Below are 25,287 nucleotides of genomic sequence, written 5' to 3'. Positions count from 1 at the left end.
TATGTTAATTCTCTCTCTCTCTCTCTCTCTCTCTCTCTCTCTCTCTCTCTCTCTCTCTCTCTCTCTCTCTCTCTCTCTCATTCTTTCTCTCCATCTCAGTCACTCTATTTGACTGTCTGTCTGCCTGTCTGCCTACCTGTCTGTCTGTCATTGACCCGCTATTTTTAATTCACCCTGAATCATCTTCATCGCAGTGGGCCTCCTCATCCTCCTCTTATCGGGGATCGGGTCGTGGGTGGGCCTTCATTCTGCACAAATCATCTCTGACGGAGAACCAGCGACGCAAGCGACATTTTAATGCAAAGCAATTATTCCATTCCCCGGGCGGACATCTCGTCGTTTGGCCAACCTCAGTGAAAGAGAGACTAGACCTCAACGCTGACGTTAGAGAGAGACAAGACCCCAACGCTGACGTTAAAGAGAGACAAGACCGCAATGCTGACGTTAGAGAGAGACAAGACCCCAACGCTGACGTTAGAGAGAGACAAGACCCCAACGCTGACGTTAGAGAGAGACAAGACCCCAACGCTGACGTTAAAGAGAGACAAGACCGCAATGCTGACGTTACAGAGAGACAAGACCCCAACGCTGACGTTAAAGAGAGACTAGACCTCAACGCTGACTTTAATGAGAGACAAGACCTCATCGCTGACGTTAAAGAGACACAAGACCTCAACGATGACGTTAAAGAGACACAAGACTTCAACGCTGATGTTAAAGAGATACAAGACCTCAACATTGACATTAAAGAGAGAGACAAGACCTTGCATTAGCATGAGTGTTTTATTAAAGGCCTTAGCGCTGCAGGACTCTAGCTTGCACCAGATAACGTAGCAGCGTATTAGCGTCGTAGCGGAGCTTGGAGCCGTCCCTCCGGGGCCGGGCGCTGGGCCCCCCAGCGTCTATCACACGTCAGGGGGCCCCTGTCTGCCAGAGCAGGTCTCAGCGTTCATGTCTTTGTTTGGTGCGAACGAACCTCCTCCTCCTCCTCCTCCTCCCTCATCCTCCTCAGGCCCTCCTCCTCCTCCCTCGTCCTCCTCAGGCCCTCCTCCTCCTCCCTCGTCCTCCTCAGGCCCTCCTCCTCCTCCCTCCTCCCCCTCAGGCCCTCCTCCAGCCCCTCCTGCTCCCGGTAGTACTCCTCCCCCAGGTCCTCCCGCGGCCGCCGGCTCCAGCCCCGGGCCGTGACCAGGAACACGTCCACGCAGTTCCCTGAGTACGCGTCCCGCCGCGAGGCCCTGTAGACGGCCTCGCGGCCGGCCCGCGCGGCCTGCTCCACCGAGAGGCCCCAGCGCACCTCCTCATCCAGGACCGAGTAGGCGTAGGGCGACCCGGAGCCCACCGAGAACAGCTCCCCCCGCAGGCGCTTCCCGTCACTGCACACGTAGTACAGCCTGGCCCCGCCCCTTGAGGTCCCCGCCCCGCCGCCCGGGGGCCCCGCCCTCGCTGGGGCCTCCGCTACGTCACCGCCGAGGGCCGGAGCTCCTCCTTGACCGCTCCAGTCCAAGGCCGGGAGTTGAGGATCCAGGTCAGCGGCGCCCAGCGGCTCTCCGTCGGCCGCGCCACCGCCAGCCCCGCCCCCGTCGGCCCCGCCCCCGTCGGCCCCGCCCCCGTCGGCCCCGCCCCCGTCGGCCCTGCCCCCGTCGGCCCCGCCCCCGTCCCACCCGCAGAGGGTGGCGGCCACGCACAGCTCGGTGCCCTTGAAGGGGTGCAGCATGAGGGCCAGCAGCTTGGCGGCGCCCCCGGTGGTGAGCCTCCGGCCGTGCCGCAGCTGGTACAGCCGCAGCTCGCGGGCCAGGATGCGGCGCCACAGGGCGATGTCAGCCGAGGTGCCGGAGCCGAGGGCCAACAGGTGGCGGTGCAGCGGCACCACCTTCCGGGAGGCGGGGCACGCCACCAGGCCGGAGCAGCTGGACCGTGTGTCGGCCGCCGCCAGCACGCCGCCCTGGAACAGGAAGCCCAGCGTGGTGGTCCCGTGGGCCGTGGGGAAGGGGAGGGGCACGGCGCCGGGGCTGGAGTCCGGCCCAGCGCCGGGGGCGAAGTCCGGCCCGCCCGGACCGCCAGCGGACCACCGGGACGCGTCGGGCGTGGGGGCGTAGTCGGGCGCCGTCTGTCCGAAGTCGATGGGGCTGCGGTCCAGATACCGGCCCACTGGAACGGAGAAGCTCAAGACGCTAGCGGTGCTGCTCAGGGGCACGTCGCCGGCGTAACGGCCCCTTCTCTTCTCTGTGGGAGACCCCATGGGACCCAAATCTGGAGTGAGACCCCCCAGAGACCCCCTCAGAGACCTCCCCAGGGCCTGCAGACCACAGAGGTCTTCTAGAGCCATCGTTCACCAGGTCCTTTACCAGCTGCCTAGTTGTTTTCTGAGACACGTTTGAGCTGCGTGTCTAGGGGTATGCAGGGAGGTTCAGAGCGAGTGTCAGGCTGTTTGCAGTGAGGTTCAGAGCCAGTGTCTGGGTGTATGTCTAAACCTGTGTCGAGGTCTAAACTGAGTGTCAGGCTATAGGCAGTGAGGTCTCTTATCAGTGTCTAGCTGTTTGCAGTCAGGTTGCAGTGCATGCCTGGCGGTACACTGGGAGGTTCTTAAATACCTGGCCCTTAGTGGACACGCCCTCACCTCCTCAGCCTTGAGTAAACACCCATCAGCCCAGCTGTGACTCACTCCCTCCACGGCGGCGTGCCGGGCCCACGGCTCATTAGCTGGGCCGGGGGATCAGGTTCTGCTGAGTTCCATGTTTTGACGGGAATCACACAAATAAAGTTCCAATTGACGGAAAAGGGGTCATCCGGGAAAATACCAACAGAGTAAGATGAAGGGATAACAGCTTTATCAATCAACCGGAGGGGAAATACCTTTGTTACAACAGCCCAGCAGCGGAGGAAAACACAGGATAAGATACAATACAAATAAAAAGTACTAGCCAAAAAGGGCTAAGTTCCAGTACATCACAGTATAATACGGTGTATGAATGCAAATGTGAACAAAGAGAAGTGACCCAGTGATGAAATATATATATATATATACACACATTTACAAAAGAAGTCGGCCAATCAGAACCCAGATAGCCAAGCCCTGAGGCTGTCAGGGAGCAGGCGGTGTCTGGGAATTCAGCGGTAGACCTGCGGCTGAACAACTCCTGCTGGATGCACCGGTAGATCCAGTTTGCTCAGTGTTGTGTGGAGGACAACAGACTACGCAGGAGGCATTGGAGACACACGTAGATACCCCAAAGAGAGATGAACCGCTGCCTTCTGGAGAGGTCGTAGTCCAAACTCTAACCTCTGGAGAGGTCGTAGTTCACCCTGTAACATCTGCTCGCGCCTGGACTGACCCGCGTCCCTGCGAAACCCGACCCTGCAGCGAGACGATGCGTCACTGCGGAGGCTACGCCGTTCTGGCCTGGCTCATGGTGAGACCCACGCTGCACTCATCTGGCAACAACACCAACATCTCTCTCCCTCTCATGTCTCTCTCTCCCTCTCTCTCTCTGTCTGTCTCTGTCTCTCTCTCTCTCTCTCTCTCTTTCTCTCCCTCTCTCTCTCTGTCTGTCTCTGTCTCTCTCTCTGTGTTTCTCTGTCTCTCTCTGTCTCTCTCTTTCTCTGTCTTTGTCTCTGTCTCTCTCTCCCTATCTCTCTGTCTGTCTCTGTCTCTCTCTCCCTCTCTCTCTCTCTCTCTTTCTGTCTCTGTCTCTGTCTCTGTCTCCCTCTCTCTCTGTCTGTCTCTGTCTCTGTCTCCCTCTCTCTCTGTCTGTCTCTGTCTCTCTCTCTGTGTTTCTCTGTCTCTCTCTGTCTCTCTCTTTCTCTGTCTTTGTCTCTGTCTCTCTCTCCCTATCTCTCTGTCTGTCTCTGTCTCTCTCTCTCTCCCTCTCTCTCTCTCTCTCTTTCTGTCTCTGTCTCTGTCTCTGTCTCCCTCTCTCTCTGTCTGTCTCTGTCTCTGTCTCCCTCTCTCTCTGTCTGTCTCTGTCTCTCTCCCTCCATCTCAGTCTCTCCCTCCTAACCTGTAAACAGTGTGGATTTACTCCCGTGAATGAAGCATTAGTTGTGGCTTCTATATGATGACAGTGTGATGCAATCCGTTTGAAGAATAACTTAACTATGTAAGTAAACACAGCCAGACACTTCTACCTTCTGGCATTTATCACACACTTGTTAATACAATATGTACTCTTTGTAACCACAGATCATGGATAGATTACGTACATACATGTCCTACTCTACACCGGTACCATCCGGTACACATGTTTCCGTCCCGTTGTTTATGTTAACTGTAGCGTGTGCTGCGTGTTCCCACCCAGCATTCCACTGTCGACCCTAACCTGCTGCGTGGGCAGGCTGACCTCTGACCTCTCTGCTCTCCCAGTGTGCTCTCCACCCCCCAGCCTGGTCCTCCCCAGCCCCCAGGGGGGTCCGCAGCTCCGTGGCCTTCGTCTCGCCCCCGGGGGCCCCGGTCCAGGACTCTGTGGCCCTCCGGTCCCTCTGCACGGGGCCCTGCCGCCTCACGGTGCAGCTGCTGGTCTCCACATCCACCGGGGCCCCCCCGCTGGTCCTCCAGACGACCTGGGCCCGGCCCGGGTCCCCCAGACCCCGCCGGACCCGGCTCCGGCTGCCCCCCTCGCTGGCCTTCAGACGGGGCTTCTACAACCGGCACGTGGTGGACGCCCGCGGAGGGGTCCTTCGCGCCTGGGTGGCGGGTCTGAACGACAGCTCAGGGTCGGGGTCGTACGCCGGCGCGGCGGTAAGGGCGGCGGCGGTGCTGAGGGTCACGCCCCCCTCCCAGCGCCCTCTCAGACCCCCCACCGGCTGCCCCTCGTGGTCCGCTGCGCTGCTGTGGAGCGCGGCCGTCACAACGCATCAGTGTCCGCAGGGGGCAGGTCGGACCGCACTCACCGCCGCCACGCCTCTCGCACTGCGTCACTCCCTCTAGCACCGTCTCTCCGCCTCACACTGTTGTTGGTCTGACACTTAGAACGTCACCACAGCTCAGGAGAACGTCACCACAGCTCAGGAGAACGTCACCACAGCTCAGGAGAACGTCACCACAGCTCAGGAGAACGTCACCACAGCTCAGGAGAACGTCACCACAGCTCAGGAGAACGTCACCACAGCTCAGGAGAACGTCACCACAGCTCAGTAGAACATCACCACAGCTCAGTAGAACATCACCACAGCTCAGTAGAACATCACCACAGCTCAGGAGAACGTCACTGCAGACAGTGAGAGAACCCAGCCCCTAGCACCATGCTGGGATGGAGAGCTTCACCAAATTAGGACAAAATTGTTCTGGCAGAAGTACCTTATCCTACACACATCTATGGTTAGAGTATATTGCTCTATGTCTATTGGCTGCAGACATTGTGGTTCAAACCTTCCTGACCCAGAACCTTCAGCTTCTAGAACCTTAAGTTCCTAGAACCTTTAGCTCTGAGTGGATCCCCTCACTCCTAGAACCTTCAGCTTCTAGAACCTTCGGCTTCTAGACCCTTTATCTCCCAGAACCTAGATAGTGGAACCCCTCACTCCTAGAACCTTCAGCTTCTATAACCTTTATCTCCCAGAACCTTGAGAGTGGATCCCCTCACTCCTAGACTATCCTGTGAGACGACCGATACAAACACTTTCTTGTTCTGTTATTTCCTTCTAAATGTCTCTCCTCTGGGGAGGAGGTGTTGTTCGACGTGTGACCGCGGAGCCCGGTGAGGCTGTGATGAGGAGCTATAAATGAACCTGACTGTGTTTGTGTGGAGGTGCAGGCGTGGAACACCTCCTCCGCTTCCCGGCAGCGAGCACCGGGGAGCGCTTCGGGGTGGTGAGGACGTTCCACCGCTTCCCCGCCGGAGTCCTGGAGGACCTGCGCCGCGACGCCATCTCACAGCCCAGGTTCTGGAACTTTCTTCTAGTCTGCCTTTAACCGTGTCTGGGTTGGCCCACAGTACAGTACAGTACAATACAGTACGGTACAGTACAGTAAAGTACAGTACGGTACAGTACAGTAAAGTACAGTACATCACAGTACAGAACAGTACAGTACTGTACATCAGGCACTCTGCTTCCTTTAGCCAGTACCTTCATTTATATAACACACGTCGGGAATTTAAAGCAAGCACAGTAAAACTTGTAAAAAAGATTTTTTGGAATGTGAGGTTCCACTTTGCCCTCGGTGACTCGCTGACTCGTGTTCGTCAGAGCTTCCTCCTAACATCTCCTAATGAGGCGTGAGATCCACGTGGTCAGTCACAGACGCTGGTTCAGACGCCATCCAGCCTCGGTGTCCATCACCACGGAAAGACCGCTGAGCGTCGTTGTGTTCCCGGTTGTCAGGGTGACGGTGTCGGTGTGGGTCTACCTCCTGGAGTGGTGTCGGTCCAAGCTGTGCGGCATCGTGCTCCACGTCAACAGAGAGCAGGAGTTTGACTCCCTGCTGATGATGCTGACCAACACAGGTGGGCGAGCATTGCAGCGGACTGGTGATGGGGGGAGGAAGCGTGGTGTGCTGGGTGCTGGGTGCTGGGTGCTGCTGGGTGCTGCTGGGTGCTGCTGGGTGCTGCTGGGTGCTGGGTGATGGACCTGCTCTGGTTGAAGCGTGGTGTGATGGGTGCTGGGTGCTGCTGGGTGCTGGGTGCTGCTGGGTGCTGGGTGCTGCTGGGTGCTGGGTGATGGACCTGCTCTGGTTGAAGCGTGGTGTGATGGGTGCTGGGTGCTGCTGGGTGCTGGGTGCTGCTGGGTGCTGGGTGATGGACCTGCTCTGGTTGAAGCGTGGTGTGCTGGGTGCTGGGTGCTGGGTGCTGCTGGGTGCTGCTGGGTGCTGGGTGATGGACCTGCTCTGGTTGAAGCGTGGTGTGATGGGTGCTGGGTGCTGCTGGGTGCTGGGTGCTGCTGGGTGCTGGGTGATGGACCTGCTCTGGTTGAAGCGTGGTGTGATGGGTGCTGGGTGCTGCTGGGTGCTGGGTGCTGCTGGGTGCTGGGTGATGGACCTGCTCTGGTTGAAGCGTGGTGTGATGGGTGCTGGGTGCTGCTGGGTGCTGCTGGGTGCTGCTGGGTGCTGCTGGGTGCTGCTGGGTGCTGGGTGATGGACCTGCTCTGGTTGAAGCGTGGTGTGATGGGTGCTGGGTGCTGGGTGCTGGGTGCTGCTGGGTGCTGCTGGGTGCTGCTGGGTGCTGCTGGGTGCTGGGTGATGGACCTGCTCTGGTTGAAGCGTGGTGTGATGGGTGCTGGGTGCTGGGTGCTGGGTGCTGCTGGGTGCTGCTGGGTGCTGCTGGGTGCTGCTGGGTGCTGCTGGGTGCTGGGTGATGGACCTGCTCTGGTTGAAGCGTGGTGTGATGGGTGCTGGGTGCTGGGTGCTGGGTGCTGCTGGGTGCTGCTGGGTGCTGCTGGGTGCTGCTGGGTGCTGGGTGATGGACCTGCTCTGGTTGAAGCGTGGTGTGACTTCTCTCCAGGGGGGCTGATGATTCAGAGCCGGTTGACCAGTGGTGAAGACAAGTCCTTCCAGGCTCACGCCTCGCTCCCTCTGCTGACGTGGATCAGGTTGGACTGCTCCGTTCACCAAGCCGAGGTACGCACACTCTGGGGTACACACTCTGAGGTACACACTCTGATGTACACACTCTGAGGTACACACTCTGGGGTACACACTCTGGGGTACACACTCTGAGGTACACACTCTGAGGTACACACTCTGAGGTACACACTCTGAGGTACACACTCTGTCCCTGTCACGGTCTCACCTCATCGCCTCTCACTTCCAGGTCAAACTGGAGATGTCTTGGAAGAACCACAGCCAGACACACACGTACAGGTGAGCGCGGAGGTTCTGTTGGTGCACTGCGCGTTACAGAAGATGATCAACGAGGAGGAGCAGTTTGGAGTACAACATGAAAGGCATCGTCTGCACGATTTGTCCTCTTCACAGGACACACCTCACTCATAACTCACGGCTGTATGTTTCTGTCCGACGTGTGGAAGGTTCACGAGCAACGTCCACTACGACGACACGGATGGCTACTTCGTGATGGGAGGAAGCCGCTACATGCGGGGAATCTACGGCTACTTCGGACCGGCCGTCGTCTATCGCCTCGGAACGACGAAGGTGGGCAGAGTAACACAAAGATGACCTTAATGCATCTCTATTCAGTTCAATTGTATTTGCGTAGCCCTTAATCACCGGTACAGTCTCAAAGGGCTTAACAGGCCGTAGCCCCGACCCTAGCCCCCCAGAGGGCAAAAGACTCCCTTAATCAGCAAGGAAGGAATCTGGAAAAGCAACGCCGAGGGGAGGATCCCTCCTTCCAGGGATGGTCAGAAGTGCCATGGGTGCCATAATGGACATACATCATCCATTTAAAATGTTAATTCATCCAGTTAACTATTAGGAGAGTCCAGGCATCCAGTCGCAGTCACCGCCACACGCCAGAACAGACTGAATGATGAATGAATTAGAAGGGGAGTGCAGAGTGGACATGTAGCCTAGTGCTGATTAACAGGAACAAACACGCATGGTGCATGCCCCCTCTCCTACGGACCGCCCAGGTTCCTCGGGTTCCTCTGCTCCTGTGTGGCCCGGGGTTCACGCCTGAGCGTTCCTACAGGTGGAGAATACGCTGGGGAACACGCCGGAGAAGCTGGGCCGCGCCCACCACCGCTGTCAGCAGACCGCCACCTTCACGCACGCCTTCTCCGAGGCCGTGGCCCACGGGGACCCGCTGCATCCCCAAGGTCAGAAGCTGTTCTACAGACGTAGCGAAGAAATCCTGTGAACAAACATGCTAACCATGATGTGTTGGGCGCAGCAAAGGAGAGTTATTTATGTCATATAGATGCCATCTTTACTTTACTCTCCTCAGGTACTGCTATAAGGATAGCTTGTAAGTAACGGAGTGACACAAGAACGAGACGTTATCTATTTTGACTCTGACTGACTAGAACCAGAACAATGTTACGAGTTACACTGAACAGGTGCGGTAGAGCGCCCCCTAAGGCACGGGAGTAGCAATGCGTACTGTCGACTATCCATTGCATGCATCACAATAACATATCAGACAGGATCCTTTTTTCAGGGTCCATTTCAAGTCAAAGAATCACATGTTTGATCACGTTGTGCTGTTTTGTAATGGAAGATATAATCCCAGGTGTGTGTCGCCCCTACTACGAGACCTTGTGGAGGAGATCCCTCAGACCCAGATGTGACCAGACCTGGTCTTGTAGCTCCCAGCAGAACCTCAGGACTTTATTCCAGTTCCTGCAGAGGCGAGCAGAGGCCCCGATCTCAGGTAAGGAGTGAGTCTGAAGACCACCAGTGTTCCTGGGCCTGAGTCGCTGACGTCTGTCGTCTGTACTGCGATGTTGGCGATGAATTAAGGATGAACTCACAGGGAGGGGGTTTATGGGGACTGTATCCTCTCGATGGGCCTGAGCTACTCCACACGTTAGATAAGATCAACTTTATTAATCCTGGATTGGAAAACGACAAACACATCAAATGTGTCCATACACAGATAAAGAGTAGTAGCATTTTAAATGCTAGAATGCTATGTGATTAAAATGTTCAGTACTAAGTGTCCCAGTGCTGTCCTTTGTACCCCTGTATCATCCAACATTAAGTTATTAACTACAACATGTGTTAACTTTGCTAGGACCCTGGGGCGAGAAGGAACTGGGGAACCACCTGTTTGAGTACGTCACCACGAGGATGTTCAGCGCGGACCACACTCGCCTCAGACTGTCTCCCAGCCTCAGCGCTCTGCTGCAGGCCTCCTGTTGCCTCGGCCACCAGCACGCTGCCCTCCTGATGGCCACGGTCCACCTGGCCGGGCTGGGACGTCCTGTTGACCAGGAACAGGTAGAGAACACATAGACCTTTACATGTTCCTCCTAAACCTTTACATTGTACTCCTGAACCCCACACATCCCCCTCAACCTTTAGATGGTCCCCCTAAACCTCACACTGTCCTCAGACCTGTTCCTTAACCTCGCAGAGAGAGTTCACTGATATGTCCACGATTTATGAGATATCTCTGTGATCTTCAGTGCTCTCCCAGTCCTCTCCCAGCACCCTCCCAGTGCCCTCCCAGTGCTCTCCCAGTCCTCCCCCAGTCCTCTCCCAGCACCCTCCCAGTCCTCTCCCAGTCCTCTCCCAGTCCTCTCCCAGTCCTCTCCCAGCACCCTCCCAGTGCCCTCCCAGTGCTCTCCCAGTCCTCCCCCAGTCCTCTCCCAGTCCTCTCCCAGTCCTCTCCCATTGCCCTCCCAGTGCCCTCCCAGTCCTCTCCCAGTGCCCTCCCAGCCCTCTGCCAGTGCTCTCCCAGTGCCCCCCACTGCCTTCCCATTGCCCTCCCAGTGCTTTCCCAGTCCTCGCTCAGTGCCCTCCCAGTGGTCTCCAAGTTAACCCCCAGTGCTCTCCCAGTGACCCCCAGTGCTCTCCCAGTGACCCCCAGTGCTCTCCCAGTGACCCCCAGTGCTCTCCCAGTGACCCCCACTGTTCTCCCAGTGACCCCCACTGTTCTCCCAGTGACCCCCAGTGCTCTCCCAGTGACCCCCAGTGCTCTCCCAGTGACCCCCAGTGCTCTCCCAGTGACCCCCAGTGCTCTCCCAGTGACCCCCAGTGCTCTCCCAGTGACCCCCACTGTTCTCCCAGTGACCCCCACTGTTCTCCCAGTGACCCCCAGTGCTCTCCCAGTGACCCCCAGTGCTCTCCCAGTGACCCCCAGTGCTCTCCCAGTGACCCCCAGTGCTCTCCCAGTGACCCCCAGTGCTCTCCCAGTGACCCCCAGTGCTCTCCCAGTGACCCCCACTGTTCTCCCAGTGACCCCCACTGTTCTCCCAGTGACCCCCAGTGCTCTCCCAGTGACCCCCAGTGCTCTCCCAGTGACCCCCACTGTTCTCCCAGTGACCCCCAGTGCTCTCCCAGTGACCCCCAGTGCTCTCCCAGTGACCCCCAGTGCTCTCCCAGTGACCCCCAGTGCTCTCCCAGTGACCCCCAGTGCTCTCCCAGTGACCCCCAGTGCTCTCCCAGTGACCCCCACTGTTCTCCCAGTGACCCCCAGTGCTCTCCCAGTGACCCCCACTGCCCTCCCAGTGACCCCCACTGTTCTCCCAGTGACCCCAGTGCGGTGTGGTTCCAGGGTCACGTGTACAGTCTGATGGGCGCACTGGGGGACCACCGCCTGGCCCTCATGCACCTGGGCTACAAGCACAGCCAGGGCCTGGACGGCTTCCCCCGGGACCTGGAGGTAGCCTACAGCTGCTACGCTAACACGGCCACGCAGACCGTCTCCGACGACGAGCGACCCCACCAGGACCACGTGGGTGACAACCACCGCCTTCTGTCCATCCCCTCTTCTTTGAATGGTCCTCTTTCTTTCTTTCTTTCTTTGTCCTTTCATATTCTTCTTCCTTGCTATTCCTTGTGTGTTCGTTTTTCCTTCTTGCCGTTATTCCCGTGAGCAGTAGTAATAGAAGCACGGTGCTGGCCTCACTCTAACATCTCCCTGCGTCTCCTCTAAAGCAACACGTGGTGGAACACGTCTACCTGGACAACCAGGAGCAACTCCGGGCGGTGGAGCAGGGAGCCAGCGACATGCTCCACTTCCTGAGGATGAAGGCGCGCAGCGGGGATGTGGAGTCCCAGGTACCTTCATCTACATCCAGGACGCCTTCATCCATAGCCACTGACATTCGCTACATCTGACAGAAGGACACTTGTGAGCTCACACCCTGAGTTCTGTGTTCAGGCAGAAGGACCACATTTTTTACATTCAGGGCATTTAGCAGATGCTCTTATCATAATTTGTCAGAAGAAAGAGAAAAATACAATATATATCGCTGTCGGTACAGTAAGGATGTGCATAGAACCAAGTGCCAAGCACTAACCATCACTAGGTTAACCCATTCCCTGTATACAACACAGAGAGCTAGGGTAAGACGCTACACAATGCTAAGTACTGTTTTGGATGACCCTCAAGATTCCAGGTTGCTGCTCACCTCCCTCTGCGCTTCTGTACTTTGACTGGTGGATACAGATGTGCATCGCCTTGAGTTACAGATGTGTATTTCACACAGAACCCTTCGTTGTTCATGGTGCTTATTTCTTCGTTCCCTGAATGTATCGTGGCTGTTCGTCTCCCTGGGGGGCCCGTAGAGTCCCCCTCGTCCTCTGACCCGGGGTCTTGTGGGTCTCCTCGTCCCCAGAAGCAGCTTGCCTCCATGTCCTTCTGGGGGCAGAACGGCGTCACCAGGGACGTGGCGGGCGCCGTCAGGAGGTACAGGAAGATCGCCCTGCGCATGAAGGACGCTGGCGCCATCTACGACTACGCTATCCTGCTGATGAAGGTGGCGCCGAACGCAGACATCCTGCCTCACAACGCCGTCATTGCATATGCTTATACACACATACTGCCGCACAACGCCTCCGTTGCACACGCTTACACACACATACACACAAGGCCTACCTGCTCCTAACCGACCTAAGTATCTTAATTCACTGTTTGGCTCTAAGGATAAAAGTGTCTGATAATGAAATGAATATTAACAACTAGATGTTCTTCCAGGGCCAGGGAGTCGAGAAGAACCAGACTGAATCTTTGAGGCTCCTGGAGAAAGCGATAGAAATGGTTGTTGGCTAGGAGCTGCACTCTGAACTCTGCTGTGTGACCTTCCTCTATCGAAGCCAGCATAACTCTGGTGTATCTCAGGAGTTACACTAGGGATATACTGGTGTAACTCTGCTATAACCCTGGTGTATCTCTTGTGTAACTCTGGTGTACCTCTGGTGTATCTCTGGTGTATCTCTGGTGTAACTCTAGTATAACTCTGGTTTATCTCTCGTGTGACCATGGTGTAACTGCTGTATTTCTGGTGTAGCTCCGGTGTAACTGCTGTATCTCTGGTGTAAATCTGTTGTATCTCTGGTGTAACTCTGATTTAATTGCTGTATCTACTGTATAACTCTGGTGTAACTGCTGTATATCTGGTGTAACTGGTGTAACTTCTGTATCTCTGGCGTAACTCTGGTGTAACTCTGGTGTAACTGCAATATCTCTGGTGTAACTCATGTGTATCTCTGGTGTAACTAATTTGTATCTCTGGTGTATCTACGGTGTAACTGCTGTATCTCTGGTGTAACTGCTGTATCTCTGGTGTAACTCTGCTGTAACTCATGTGTAACTCTGGTGTTACTGCTGTATCTCTGTTGTAACTGCTGTATCTCTGGTGTCACTGCTGTATCTCTTGTGTAACTCTGCTGTAACTCATGTGTAACTCTGGTGTTACTGCTGTATCTCTGTTGTCACTGCTGTATCTCTGGTGTCTCTCTGGTGTATCTCTGGTGTCTCCCTGGTGTATCTCTAGTATAACTCTGTTGTATCTACGGTGTAACCCTGGTGTAACTGCTGTATCTCTGTCCCCCAGGGCTCGGTGGATGCGCTGAACGCAGTAGGCTGGTACTACGCCTCCGTCATGAAGAACGTCAGCGCTGCCATCGGTTACTTCCAGCGCGCCGCGCTCAACGGCAGCCGGGATGCCGTGCACAACCTGGGGGTGTACCACCTCAACGGACAGCACCCCGACGACCGGGGCAAGAACCAGGTGTGGACCGCCAGCAACCGCCATTCAGCCAACGTCTAGAGGGTCCCGCTAGAGACAGGGCACGGGATATTGACTGTGTCCCGATAGAGATAGGGCACGGGATATTGACAGTGTCCTGTTAGAGACAGGACATGTCTGGGTCGGCTAAGCTCAGGAGGTAGAGTGGGTTGACTTACACCCTCACTGCTCCCGACGAGCTGGCTGTCGCCCTACGTGTTGGACTCCGCCGGCGTTGTGTGAATGTGTGTATGAATTAGAAAGAGTATTTATAAGTGCATGTTAAAAGATGCTTTGGATAAAAGTGTCTGCTCAATGTAAATGTAGGCATACAGGATGTTGGGGGTTACAGGACATCAGGGCAGGATGCTATCATGACCCTGTCTCGTCCCTGCAGACCGCAGCCTTCAAGTGCTTCATGATTGCCTCACGGGCGGGGCATGCGGCGGCGTCCGTGAACGTGGCCTGGTACCTGGCCACGGGGACGCTAAGGGGCGTGGCCAGAGATGTGGAGCTCGCGGTGAGGTGAGCATCCTTCGCCGTGCGAAGATCTGTAAAGTAAGACGACGCTTGAATCATCCTGTTAGGGAAACGCGAAACAATGGAAAGACTTGGGTGGAAAAGGCTAAATAAAGGAACAAGATGGCAGATATGTACGTGTAGCATGTGGTTCAAACCCCACCTGAACCAGCAATGTAGCCAGAGAACCGCATTCCGGTTTTACGGCTGCCGTTACCAAGGTTACGTGGTAACCTACAGTATGTAAGTACCACTTAGGTGGGCCTCCGGGACAGGCTCTTCTGCCTCGGTATGCGTGGCTGCATGCCTCTCGTCGGCCCCGCGGGGGTCCCGTCTGCAGGCTGCTGCGTGCCGACCGCGGACCCCCCCCGGGGCCAGACACTAGAACACGCTCTTTGTCAAGTGTGTCGAGCGTCTTGCCACACCTCCGGCGGGCTGTAAACAGCGTGCAGCCACGCCCCAGCTGTCTGCAGGCCGTGTTGGGCGTGTCCCGTCTGGGCGGCCTGAGGCTCAGGCTCCGCCCCTCCCTGTGCTGCAGGAAGCTGAAGACGCTGTCGGAGAGGAATGGACACCTCGGCCACGCGCTGAAGACGGCCCTGAGGGCCTACCTCCCGGGCTCCCGGTAAGAAGCCCTCAGTTACAGAGAGGCCCCCCCCCCGGGCTCCTCTCACTGTGCCTCCCCCCTGGGCTCCTCTCACTGTGTCCCCCCCTCCCCCCCTCAGTGCTCCTCTCCCCCCCCCCCCCCGGGCTCCTCTCACTGTGCCTCCCCCCCCTCCCCCCCTCAGTGCTCCTCTCCCCCCCCCCCCCCCCCCGGGCTCCTCTCACTGTGCCTCTCCCCCCTCCCCCCCTCCCCCCCGGGCTCCTCTCACTGTGTCCCCCCCTCCCCCCTCAGTGCTCCTCTCCCCCCCCCCCCAGTGCTCCTCTCACTGTGTCTCCCCTCCCCCCCCCCCCGGGCTCCTCTCACTGTGCCTCCCCCCCCTCCCCCCCGGGCTCCTCTCACTGTGCCTCCCCCCCCTCCCCCCCTCAGTGCTCCTCTCCTCTCCCCCCAGTGCTCCTCTCACTGTGTCTCCCCCCTCTCCCCCCCAGTGCTCCTCTCACTGTGTCTCCCCCCCCTCCCCCCCAGTGCTCCTCTCACTGTGTCTCCCCCCCTCCCCCTCAGTGCTCCTCTCACTGTGTCTCCCCCCTCTCCCCCCAGTGCTCCTCTCACTGTGTCTCCCCCCCCCCCCAGTGCTCCTCTCACTGTGTCTCCCCCCTCTCCCCCTCAGTGCTCCTCTCACTGTGTCTCCCCCCTCTCCCCCTCAGTGCTCCTCTCACTGTGTCTCCCCCTTCTCCCCCTCAGTGCTCCTCTCACTGTGTCTCCCCCCTCCCCCCCAGTGCTCCTCTCACTGTGTCTCCCCCTTCTCCCCCCCAGTGCTCCTCTCACTGTGTCTCCCCCTTCTCCCCCCCAGTGCTCCTCTCACTGTGTCTCCCCCTTCTCCCCCCCAGTGCTCCTCTCACTGTGTCTCCCCCCTCCCCCCCAGTGCTCCTCTCACTGTGTCTCCACCCTCTCCCCCCCAGGGCTAAGGCTCTCGTGGGTTACCTCCTGTGTGCTGAGACCGGGCTGGGATTGGCCCAGGCCAACTCCGCCCACCTCTGTGAGGTATGGACGAGATGAGTCCACCTTATCGATTTATCCACGTTTAATATTTAAATAAGGATATAAAGGATACTTCTCTTTGTTTTTTACTTTGCACACAAACCTTATATATTGTGAACTACTGGGACTGGGCCACTTTGTAATTTAATGTTTGTTCTGTTTGTCCTTACTTTAGCATTAACTTTAACAGCTATTTCTGTTTTTCCTTAGCACTAATTTGTGTTTTTATTGTATTGTATCTCATCCTGTATCTGAACATCTCTTCTCTGGGTTCCAGGAGCTGCAGTTCTCCCCAGAGTGCCGGTGGAGATACACAAACTACTCAGTGTTGAACTATGACCCCCCTCCCTCAGGTAGGTCCCTGAGGACCACACTCTACGCTCTGTTGTTCCTGTATTATTGGATGGAACGATGGAGGCCTGGGACTCTGGTGGCTAATCCAGCATACAAACAGCTAGCTTTAGCCTGTCTGAACTAGCTCCCTGCGCTATTGCCTTAGCTCAACTAAAATAGCTTCCAATGATGATAGTTTTAGCTCTTCTGACTAGCATAGCATCTTATGTTTTAGCACGATTCAACTAGCATTCCTTGCTATGTTTTAACACCAGTGAACTAACATACTTTTTTCAGGTCTCTTTTATTTATTTTTTGGTTTTAGCTCTGTTAAACTAGGATCCTCTGTTTTAGTTCTACTGCACTAGCTCCCTGTGCTATAGCCCTATAGCTCCCTGCGCTATCGTTTTGGCACTAGCTTTCTGTTCTACGATTGCAGGTCTGCTGAAAATGGGAGATTACTTCTACTCTAACTCTGCGGACGCCGGCGGCACGGAGTCCTCGACTCTGATTGGCCAGGCCGTATCCATGTACATCCGGGCCGCTTCGGCGGGAAGTCCTCAGGTAACACCATAATCTCCCGTCGCTGCGGCAACCATAACCCCAATTAACCTTCCGGCGGCTTAGTGGGACACACTGGGAAAACAAACAGAATTATAGTTTTATTCTCCAGACCAGGTTTAACACAAAGCCGCGTGGAGTTCTGGGCTCTGATGTGTTGATGGTCCCGGTCTCCAGGGGTGCTTCAGCCTGGCGGCACTGGCTCTGGACGGACACGCTCTGCCCGCTGGCGTCCGGCGGCAGTTCAACGTCTCCGCTCACCATCACCCGGACGTTCTGCTGGAGAAGATCCTGCTCAGGTAACCCCTTCACCATGGGAGGGAAGGAATGACGGAGCTGTTTCTCATGTGGATCTCTGTACTGTCTAACCCCTACCTGCTCCTTAACGACCTGTCTCTGTACTGTCTAACCCCCCTACCTGCTCCTTAATGACCTGTCTCTGTACTGTCTAACCCCTACCTGCTCCTTAATGACCTGTCTCTGTACTGTCTAACCCCTACCTGCTCCTTAACGACCTGTCTCTGTACTGTCTAACCCCCCTACCTGCTCCTTAATGACCTGTCTCTGTACTGTCCAACCCCTACCTGCTCCTTAATGACCTGTCTCTGTACTGTCCAACCCCTACCTGCTCCTTAATGACCTGTCTCTGTACTGTCTAACCCCTACCTGCTCCTTAATGACCTGTCTGTACTGTCTAACCCCTACCTGCTCCTTAATGACCTGTCTGTACTGTCTAACCCCTACCTGCTCCTTAATGACATGTCTCTGTACTGTCTAACCCCTACCTGCTCCTTAATGACCTGTCTGTACTGTCTAACCCCTACCTGCTCCTTAATGACCTGTCTCTGTGCTGTCTAACCCCTACCTGCTCCTTAATGACCTGTGTCTGTACTGTCTAACCCCTACCTGTTCCTTAATGACCTGTCTCTGTACTGTCTAACCCCTACCTGCTCCTTAATGACCTGTCTCTGTACTGTCTAACCCCTACCTGCTCCTTAATGACCTGTCTCTGTACTGTCTAACCCCTACCTGCTCCTTAATGACCTGTCTGTACTGTCCAACCCCTACCTGCTCCTTAATGACCTGTCTCTGTACCGTCTAACCCCTACCTGCTCCTTAACGACCTGTCTCTGTACTGTCTAACCCCCCTACCTGCTCCTTAATGACCTGTCTCTGTACTGTCCAACCCCTACCTGCTCCTTAATGACCTGTCTCTGTACTGTCTAACCCCTACCTGCTCCTTAATGACCTGTCTGTACTGTCTAACCCCTACCTGCTCCTTAATGACCTGTCTGTACTGTCTAACCCCTACCTGCTCCTTAATGACATGTCTCTGTACTGTCTAACCCCTACCTGCTCCTTAATGACCTGTCTGTACTGTCTAACCCCTACCTGCTCCTTAATGACCTGTCTCTGTGCTGTCTAACCCCTACCTGCTCCTTAATGACCTGTGTCTGTACTGTCTAACCCCTACCTGTTCCTTAATGACCTGTCTCTGTACTGTCTAACCCCTACCTGCTCCTTAATGACCTGTCTCTGTACTGTCTAACCCCTACCTGCTCCTTAATGACCTGTCTCTGTACTGTCTAACCCCTACCTGCTCCTTAATGACCTGTCTGTACTGTCTAACCCCTACCTGCTCCTTAATGACCTGTCTCTGTACTGTCTAACCCCTACCTGCTCCTTAACGACCTGTCTGTACTGTCTAACCCCTACCTGCTCCTTAATGACCTCTCTCTGTACTGTCTAACCCCTACCTGTTCCTTAATGACCTGTCTCTGTACTGTCCAACCCCTACCTGCTCCTTAATGACCTGTCTCTGTACTGTCTAACCCCTACCTGCTCCTTAATGACCTGTCTGTACTGTCTAACCCCTACCTGCTCCTTAATGACCTGTCTGTACTGTCTAACCCCTACCTGCTCCTTAATGACATGTCTCTGTACTGTCTAACCCCTACCTGCTCTTTAATGACCTGTCTGTACTGTCTAACCCCTACCTGCTCCTTAATGACCTGTGTCTGTACTGTCTAACCCCTACCTGTTCCTTAATGACCTGTCTCTGTACTGTCTAACCCCTACCTGCTCCTTAATGACCTGTCTCTGTACTGTCTAACCCCTACCTGCTCCTTAATGACCTGTCTCTGTACTGTCTAACCCCTACCTGCTCCTTAATGACCTGTCTGTACTGTCTAACCCCTACCTGCTCCTTAATGACCTGTCTCTGTACTGTCTAACCCCTACCTGCTCCTTAACGACCTGTCTGTACTGTCTAACCCCTACCTGCTCCTTAATGACATGTCTCTGTACTGTCTAACCCCTACCTGCTCCTTAACGACCTGTCTGTACTGTCTAACCCCTACCTGCTCCTTAATGACCTGTCTCTGTACTGTCTAACCCCTACCTGCTCCTTAATGACCTGTCCCTGTACTGTCTAACCCCTACCTGCTCCTTAATGACCTGTCTGTACTGTCCAACCCCTACCTGCTCCTTAATGACCTGTCTCTGTACTGTCTAACCCCTACCTGCTCCTTAATGACCTGTCTGTACTGTCTAACCCCTACCTGCTCCTTAATGACCTGTCTGTACTGTCTAACCCCTACCTGCTCCTTAATGACATGTCTCTGTACTGTCTAACCCCTACCTGCTCCTTAATGACCTGTCTGTACTGTCTAACCCCTACCTGCTCCTTAATGACCTGTCTCTGTGCTGTCTAACCCCTACCTGCTCCTTAATGACCTGTGTCTGTACTGTCTAACCCCTACCTGTTCCTTAATGACCTGTCTCTGTACTGTCTAACCCCTACCTGCTCCTTAATGACCTGTCTCTGTACTGTCTAACCCCTACCTGCTCCTTAATGACCTGTCTCTGTACTGTCTAACCCCTACCTGCTCCTTAATGACCTGTCTGTACTGTATAACCCCTACCTGCTCCTTAATGACCTGTCTCTGTACTGTCTAACCCCTACCTGCTCCTTAACGACCTGTCTGTACTGTCTAACCCCTACCTGCTCCTTAATGACCTGTCTGTACTGTCTAACCCCTACCTGCTCCTTAATGACCTGTCTCTGTGCTGTCTAACCCCTACCTGCTCCTTAATGACCTGTGTCTGTACTGTCTAACCCCTACCTGTTCCTTAATGACCTGTCTCTGTACTGTCTAACCCCTACCTGCTCCTTAATGACCTGTCTCTGTACTGTCTAACCCCTACCTGCTCCTTAATGACCTGTCTCTGTACTGTCTAACCCCTACCTGCTCCTTAATGACCTGTCTGTACTGTCTAACCCCTACCTGCTCCTTAATGACCTGTCTCTGTACTGTCTAACCCCTACCTGCTCCTTAACGACCTGTCTGTACTGTCTAACCCCTACCTGCTCCTTAATGACATGTCTCTGTACTGTCTAACCCCTACCTGCTCCTTAACGACCTGTCTGTACTGTCTAACCCCTACCTGCTCCTTAATGACCTGTCTCTGTACTGTCTAACCCCTACCTGCTCCTTAATGACCTGTCCCTGTACTGTCTAACCCCTACCTGCTCCTTAATGACCTGTCTGTACTGTCTAACCCCTACCTGCTCCTTAATGACATGTCTCTGTACTGTCTAACCCCTACCTGCTCCTTAATGACCTGTCTGTACTGTCTAACCCCTACCTGCTCCTTAATGACCTGTCTCTGTGCTGTCTAACCCCTACCTGCTCCTTAATGACCTGTGTCTGTACTGTCTAACCCCTACCTGCTCCTTAATGTCCTGTCTGTGTACTGTCTATCCCCGGGTTTGGTGGTGGTCCGCAGGTGTGTGGAGATGGAGGCTGAGGGCACCCTGACTCCTTGTTCTCTGGCTCTGATGAGGCTGCGGGTCCAGCAGGCCTGGAGGAGGATGGCTCAGAACCCGGCCACCATCTGTCTGGTAGGAACCGCCCTCCTGCTCTCCTCCAGTCTCCTCAGCACCATGAGTGCAGAGGAGAGGAGATAATGCATCCTGTAATAATACAGGATGTAGGAGTACATGAGGGCAGTGAACATCTACATGGAGAATCGTTAGAACCTGGTGAGGAGATGAAGGAGAGGAACCAGTTAGAACCTGGTGAGGAGATGAAGGAGAGGAACCAGTTAGAACCTGGTGAGGAGATGAAGGAGAGGAACCAGTTAGAACCTGGTGAGGAGATGAAGGAGAGGAACCAGTTAGAACCTGGTGAGGAGATGAAGGAGAGGAACCAGTTAGAAGCTGGTGAGGAGATGAAGGAGAGGAACCAGTTAGAACCTGATGAGGAGGTGAAGGAGAGGAACCAGTTAGAACCTGGTGAGGAGATGAAGGAGAGGAACCAGTTAGAACCTGATGAGGAGATGAAGGAGAGGAACCAGTTAGAACATGGTGAGGAGATGAAGGAGATGAACCAGTTAGAACCTGGTGAGGAGATGAAGGAGAGGAACCAGTTAGAACCTGGTGAGGAGATGAAGGAGAGGAACCAGTTAGAACCGGGTGAGGAGATGAAGGAGAGGAACCAGTTAGAACCTGGTGAGGAGATGAAGGAGAGGAACCAGTTAGAACCTGGTGAGGAGATGAAGGAGAGGAACCAGTTAGAAGCTGATGAGGAGATGAAGGAGAGAAACCAGTTAGAACCTGATGATGAGATGAAGGATAGGAACCAGTTAGAACCTGATGAGGAGATGCGCGGGGTTGAAGTCCTCTTCTGTGTTTGTTTCCAGACGTACGCGGCACTCCTCAGCCTCGCGGCGGTTGCCATGGTGATGCCGTTCCAGGTGGTCTTCGGTGAGTCCCTGGTTACTAACACACAGTGGTCATCTACGACGGTCCTATCTGATGGCCTGGAGCAGGTCTCCAGAGCCTGAGTCAGTACTCCCCACGGCCACCAGGGGGCGGGATGTCCCAGGGTATGGAGCAGGGCTCTGGGGGTCTGGACATGCCGTTTGAAACTCCGCCTCTGCTCTGGTGACAAGGGGGCGTGTCCACCTAGATCAGGGGTGTCAAACTAATTTTGGTTCAGGGGCAACATACAGCCCATGTGATCTCAACTGGGACGGACCAGTAAAATGATGGCAAAATAACCTACGTCAACTCCAAATCTTTAGCTTTGTTTTTCAGTACTATGCTTTATCATTCAGCCTACATTTGTAGCCTACATAATCATGGATCACAAGGATCTATATTAGCACAACACGTTTATTCACGGATGGAATATATTCACAGCCAATGGAATTGAAATAAAATGTATTTCACATTCATTAAAAACTGGTTTATTTTTATAGAGTTGAGTGAATACATTTTTATATCTGAACACCTGAACCAACTCACCACACTAAACAAACTCAAGTGGGAGCTATGAAGAAAGCTATCATACTGCCTTGAAAATGTTATTGTACACATATAAATAAAATAACCAAACATAAAAGTTATAGCAGTGCATGAGCAATGAGATTAGGCTACATCAGATCAAACTGTTTTGTAGGCTATTGAAGCTGAGAATGATATACAGCACAATATTCATTGTCTTTTAACATGAAACCTCAGTAAAATTTTCAAAGATCTGTATTCATCAGAATGCAAACATTTCTGAAAGAGCATCACAAGAATTAAGCCCAGGCCTACTTGCTGATGAACCTTTTGTTTCCCTCACTGCAGTCTATTTGCTGCTGCTGGCTCCTGAAACTTGGCATCTTTTAGCCTTTACGAGTGCATCAATATCAGGTGTTAAATCCTGAGTAGCAGCACATTTCACAATGTCATTCAAGTGTGTGTTTGTTAACCTTGAGCGGTGCTTTGTTTTATTTAGGTTCAGTACAGAGAGCACCTGTTCACCAAGATAGGTAGTCCCAAACATGGATGAAACCTTTGCAGCCAGGGATGTTAATTTGGGGTACCCTGGCAAGAGATATTGATAAAATGTGTCCAAGCCCACAGACGCAAATATCTCCTTCATATTGGTATCACACTGCAAGTCAATTATCTCGAGTTGGATGTCATCTGGCATGTCAGAAGGCATGACTGTAAATGGCGGGCGAAAAACAGCAAATTCCTTCTCTAGTTCACTGAAGACCTGAAACCTCCACTTGAACTGCTGCAGCAATCCTGTTATCTTGTCTTTGTATTGATCCATATCAGCATTACGTCCGGTCACACCCACAGCGGTTAGACATGGGAAACGTGTCACCGCTAGATAGCTGCGTCTCCCAGAGTGACAGTTTTAACTTGAATGCGCGTATTCTGTTGTTATACTGAGTGACAATTTTTTTGCGGCCCTGCAACATTTTGTTAAGATTCTTCAGTCGCTGTGTAATATCCACCATAAAGGCAAGATCCTGCACCCACTGCGGACATTTAAGTTCCTTCACTGGGCCACCCATTTTCTCCATGAACAGTCCAATATCCTCTTGTAGCAAATCGCTTGAGCACGGCACCTCGGCTTCACCACCGTACTTCAGTGTGGTATGGTAGGCCAGCCTAAATGGAAGGTCAATATCTCTGAGAAAAGTGTTAAACTGATGAAATTTACGGTTTTTACAACCACACTCATAACATGATCCATTTTTTGTGTTTTGCAACACAACGTTTCTTGATGCAAAATACAGTGAAATGCCCAAAAATCTTGTCCCCCATTTGCGGTCTGTCCCCCAACACCTGCCTTTCTCCCGACCATTGATGGTGCGCCATCTGTAGCAGGGCTGACAGCACGGGACCAGTCCACTCCGACCTTGTCCAGCGCTCCAACGAGAGAGCTGAATATGTCATCCGCTGTTGTAGTGTCCTTCATAGGCACCAATCAAGGAACTCCGCGGTGATTGTCAAAGTCTCATCAACACCCCGAATAAATATGGCCATTTGAGCAATATCTGTTATATCAGTGCTCTCATCAATTGCAACCGAAAAAGCAATTAATGACTTAATTTTGTCATTCATTTGGCTGCCCAAGTCTCCTGAGAGCTCTGTTACCCTATACCTAGTGTTCTTCGACAGACTAATGTTGGCAAAGTCAGATCACTTTTCAGGGAACACGACTTCTGCAGCCTTCAGCATGCATGTTGTCACAAACTCACCATCAGAAAATGGCTTGGATGCTTGCACTATCTCGTGAGCAATAAAGTAGCTTACTTTCACTGCTGTATCACTGACCTCGCGGCAAAGTAAAAGTAGACTGCAGTTTCTTCAGACCAGCTAACAATTAGTCTACAGTAGGCTATGTCCTTTCAAATGGTGATATTTTTCTTTATAATGATCTCATAGTGGCGCCGAATATTATATTCTTTGAGCACTGAAACTAAATAATTCTAAGTCCATTTTTCATGGAAAACACTGCACTCTGTGTTCACTTTTCTACTTTTTGAGAAAAACATCTTGGAATTCCACAAGCGTGGAATTCCTTCCTTTTTTTATTTTGGCTGCCCCATCGCGGCTGGAGTGAGCATTTTGGTTATTTCTTTAGAAAATCTTTTTTTTTTACATCCTCAGAAATGTATGCTCTACAAGTCGCGGGCCTTATCCGGCCGGCGGGCCGTATGTTTGACACCCCTGACCTAGATGTATGATGGATAGATGGGCAACGTTTGCTACAATCCTCTGCTTAGGCTTGTGGACTTATCTATCAAGCGTACATCTCGGTGGACACGCCCACTTGTGATGTCACTAAAACACTAGCCCAGCGGACTAGCTATCCCACCGGACTAGCTAGCCCACCGGACTAGCTAGCCCACCGGACTAGCTAGCCCAGCGGACTAGCTATCCCACCGGACCAGCTATCCAGCCGGACTAGCTAGCCCACCGGACTAGCTATTCTACCGGACTAGCTATCCCACCGGACTAGCTATCCAGCCGGACTAGCTAGCCCACCGGACTAGCTATTCTACCGGACTAGCTATCCCACCGGACTAGCTATCCAGCCGGACTAGCTAGCCCACCGGACTAGCTATTCTACCGGACTAGCTATCCCACCGGACTAGCTATCCCAGCGGTGTAGCTAGCCCACCGGACTAGCTATCCAGCCAGACTAGCTATCCCACCGGACTAGCTAGCCCACCGGACTAGCTATCCCACCGGACTAGCTAGCCCAGTGAACTATGTTTACCCTGTGATGATGTCGCCCTACAGATGGCGGCGCTGCGAGGCCACAGGCGAGGGGGAGGAGCCAGGGGGGACCCCGGCACCATGACCTCACAGGCCCCGCCCCCGACGGGACCCCCAGAGCGGGCCGCCCCCCGGGGCCCCGGCCACCGCCCAGTGCCCCCCCGCCGCTGCAGAGGGCAGCGGAGGCGGTGGTCAGCGTGTCGGGGGCGTTGCTGTGCGCCTACGTCACCTCCCTGCTGTTCCACGTCCTCTGAGCCTCCGTCAGCACCGTTAGGACATCATCAGGACACCCCCTGAGACCCCACACACCGGGGGGTCTCCCGCGCCCTGCGTCACCTTAACGCATGGGGGGGGGGGGAACAATTTGTAATAAAGAATTATATATCTGCTCTTTCTTTCCTTTGTGGCGCCTGGTGGTTTCCTTCTGGTCAGCAGGACGTGAAGGAGCTAGGGAGCAAGGAGCTAGGGAGCAAATAGCTGGGGGAAGATACTTAGTTGTACAAGGGGAATGGGTTAACTGAGTGAAGGTTAGTGCTTGGCACTTGGTTCTATGAACATCCTTACTGTACCGACAGCAATATATAGTAGTTTCTCT

The 25,287-nt window shown here is 54.0% G+C and overlaps 2 protein-coding genes and 1 long non-coding RNA gene across 3 annotated transcripts; 1 reads left to right on the top strand and 2 right to left on the bottom strand.

The window, feature by feature from the left end:
- Positions 1-795: 795 nt before the first annotated feature.
- LOC132469434 (proteasome subunit beta type-11-like) lies at positions 796-2,326 on the bottom strand. The gene is made up of 3 exons (XM_060067401.1): positions 1,651-2,326; positions 1,105-1,545; positions 796-902 (listed from the first exon to the last, which is right to left on the bottom strand). Exons 1-3 carry the CDS (start codon positions 2,324-2,326, stop codon positions 796-798), a joined length of 1,224 nt encoding a protein of 407 aa, XP_059923384.1.
- Positions 2,327-3,171: 845 nt separating this feature from the next.
- Positions 3,172-25,081, top strand: LOC132469281 (protein sel-1 homolog 3). Its single transcript, XM_060067220.1, has 24 exons — positions 3,172-3,410; positions 4,361-4,871; positions 5,751-5,877; positions 6,319-6,440; positions 7,434-7,549; positions 7,743-7,792; positions 7,960-8,083; positions 8,583-8,709; positions 9,123-9,263; positions 9,627-9,832; positions 11,112-11,291; positions 11,495-11,617; positions 12,178-12,318; positions 12,537-12,599; positions 13,396-13,572; positions 13,967-14,094; positions 14,627-14,710; positions 15,646-15,727; positions 16,002-16,077; positions 16,497-16,621; positions 16,796-16,917; positions 20,408-20,522; positions 21,323-21,386; positions 24,717-25,081. The coding sequence occupies exons 1-24, from the start codon at positions 3,369-3,371 to the stop codon at positions 24,944-24,946; spliced, it is 3,276 nt and encodes a 1,091-aa protein (XP_059923203.1). The 5' UTR covers positions 3,172-3,368; the 3' UTR covers positions 24,947-25,081.
- On the bottom strand, positions 18,017-20,356 carry LOC132469350 (uncharacterized). Its single transcript, XR_009528414.1, has 2 exons — positions 20,027-20,356; positions 18,017-19,985 (listed from the first exon to the last, which is right to left on the bottom strand). It is a non-coding gene; the product is annotated as an uncharacterized LOC132469350 (long non-coding RNA).
- Positions 25,082-25,287: the final 206 nt, after the last annotated feature.

Source organism: Gadus macrocephalus, chromosome 12 (assembly GCF_031168955.1).
Source record: "Gadus macrocephalus chromosome 12, ASM3116895v1".
Lineage (NCBI taxonomy): Eukaryota > Metazoa > Chordata > Actinopteri > Gadiformes > Gadidae > Gadus > Gadus macrocephalus.
This window is presented reverse-complemented; position numbering and strand designations above follow the sequence as displayed.

What these genes read in the sequence shown, in the direction of transcription:
- LOC132469434 (XM_060067401.1), bottom strand. Translation starts at nt 2,326, where the DNA reads ATGGCTCTAGAAGACCTCTGTGGTCTGCAGGCCCTGGGGAGGTCTCTG. An exon ending in CCTCTGCGGGTGGGACGGGG is followed by an intron (nt 1,546 to 1,650) that starts GCGGGGCCGACG and finishes CGGCCGACGGAG; the next exon opens with AGCCGCTGGGCGCCGCTGAC. An exon ending in GCAGGAGGGGCTGGAGGAGG is followed by an intron (nt 903 to 1,104) that starts GCCTGAGGGGGA and finishes GACGTGTGATAG; the next exon opens with ACGCTGGGGGGCCCAGCGCC.
- LOC132469281 (XM_060067220.1), top strand. Translation starts at nt 3,369, where the DNA reads ATGCGTCACTGCGGAGGCTACGCCGTTCTGGCCTGGCTCATG. An exon ending in AGCGACCCCACCAGGACCAC is followed by an intron (nt 11,292 to 11,494) that starts GTGGGTGACAAC and finishes TCTCCTCTAAAG; the next exon opens with CAACACGTGGTGGAACACGT. An exon ending in ACCCGGCCACCATCTGTCTG is followed by an intron (nt 20,523 to 21,322) that starts GTAGGAACCGCC and finishes GTTTGTTTCCAG; the next exon opens with ACGTACGCGGCACTCCTCAG.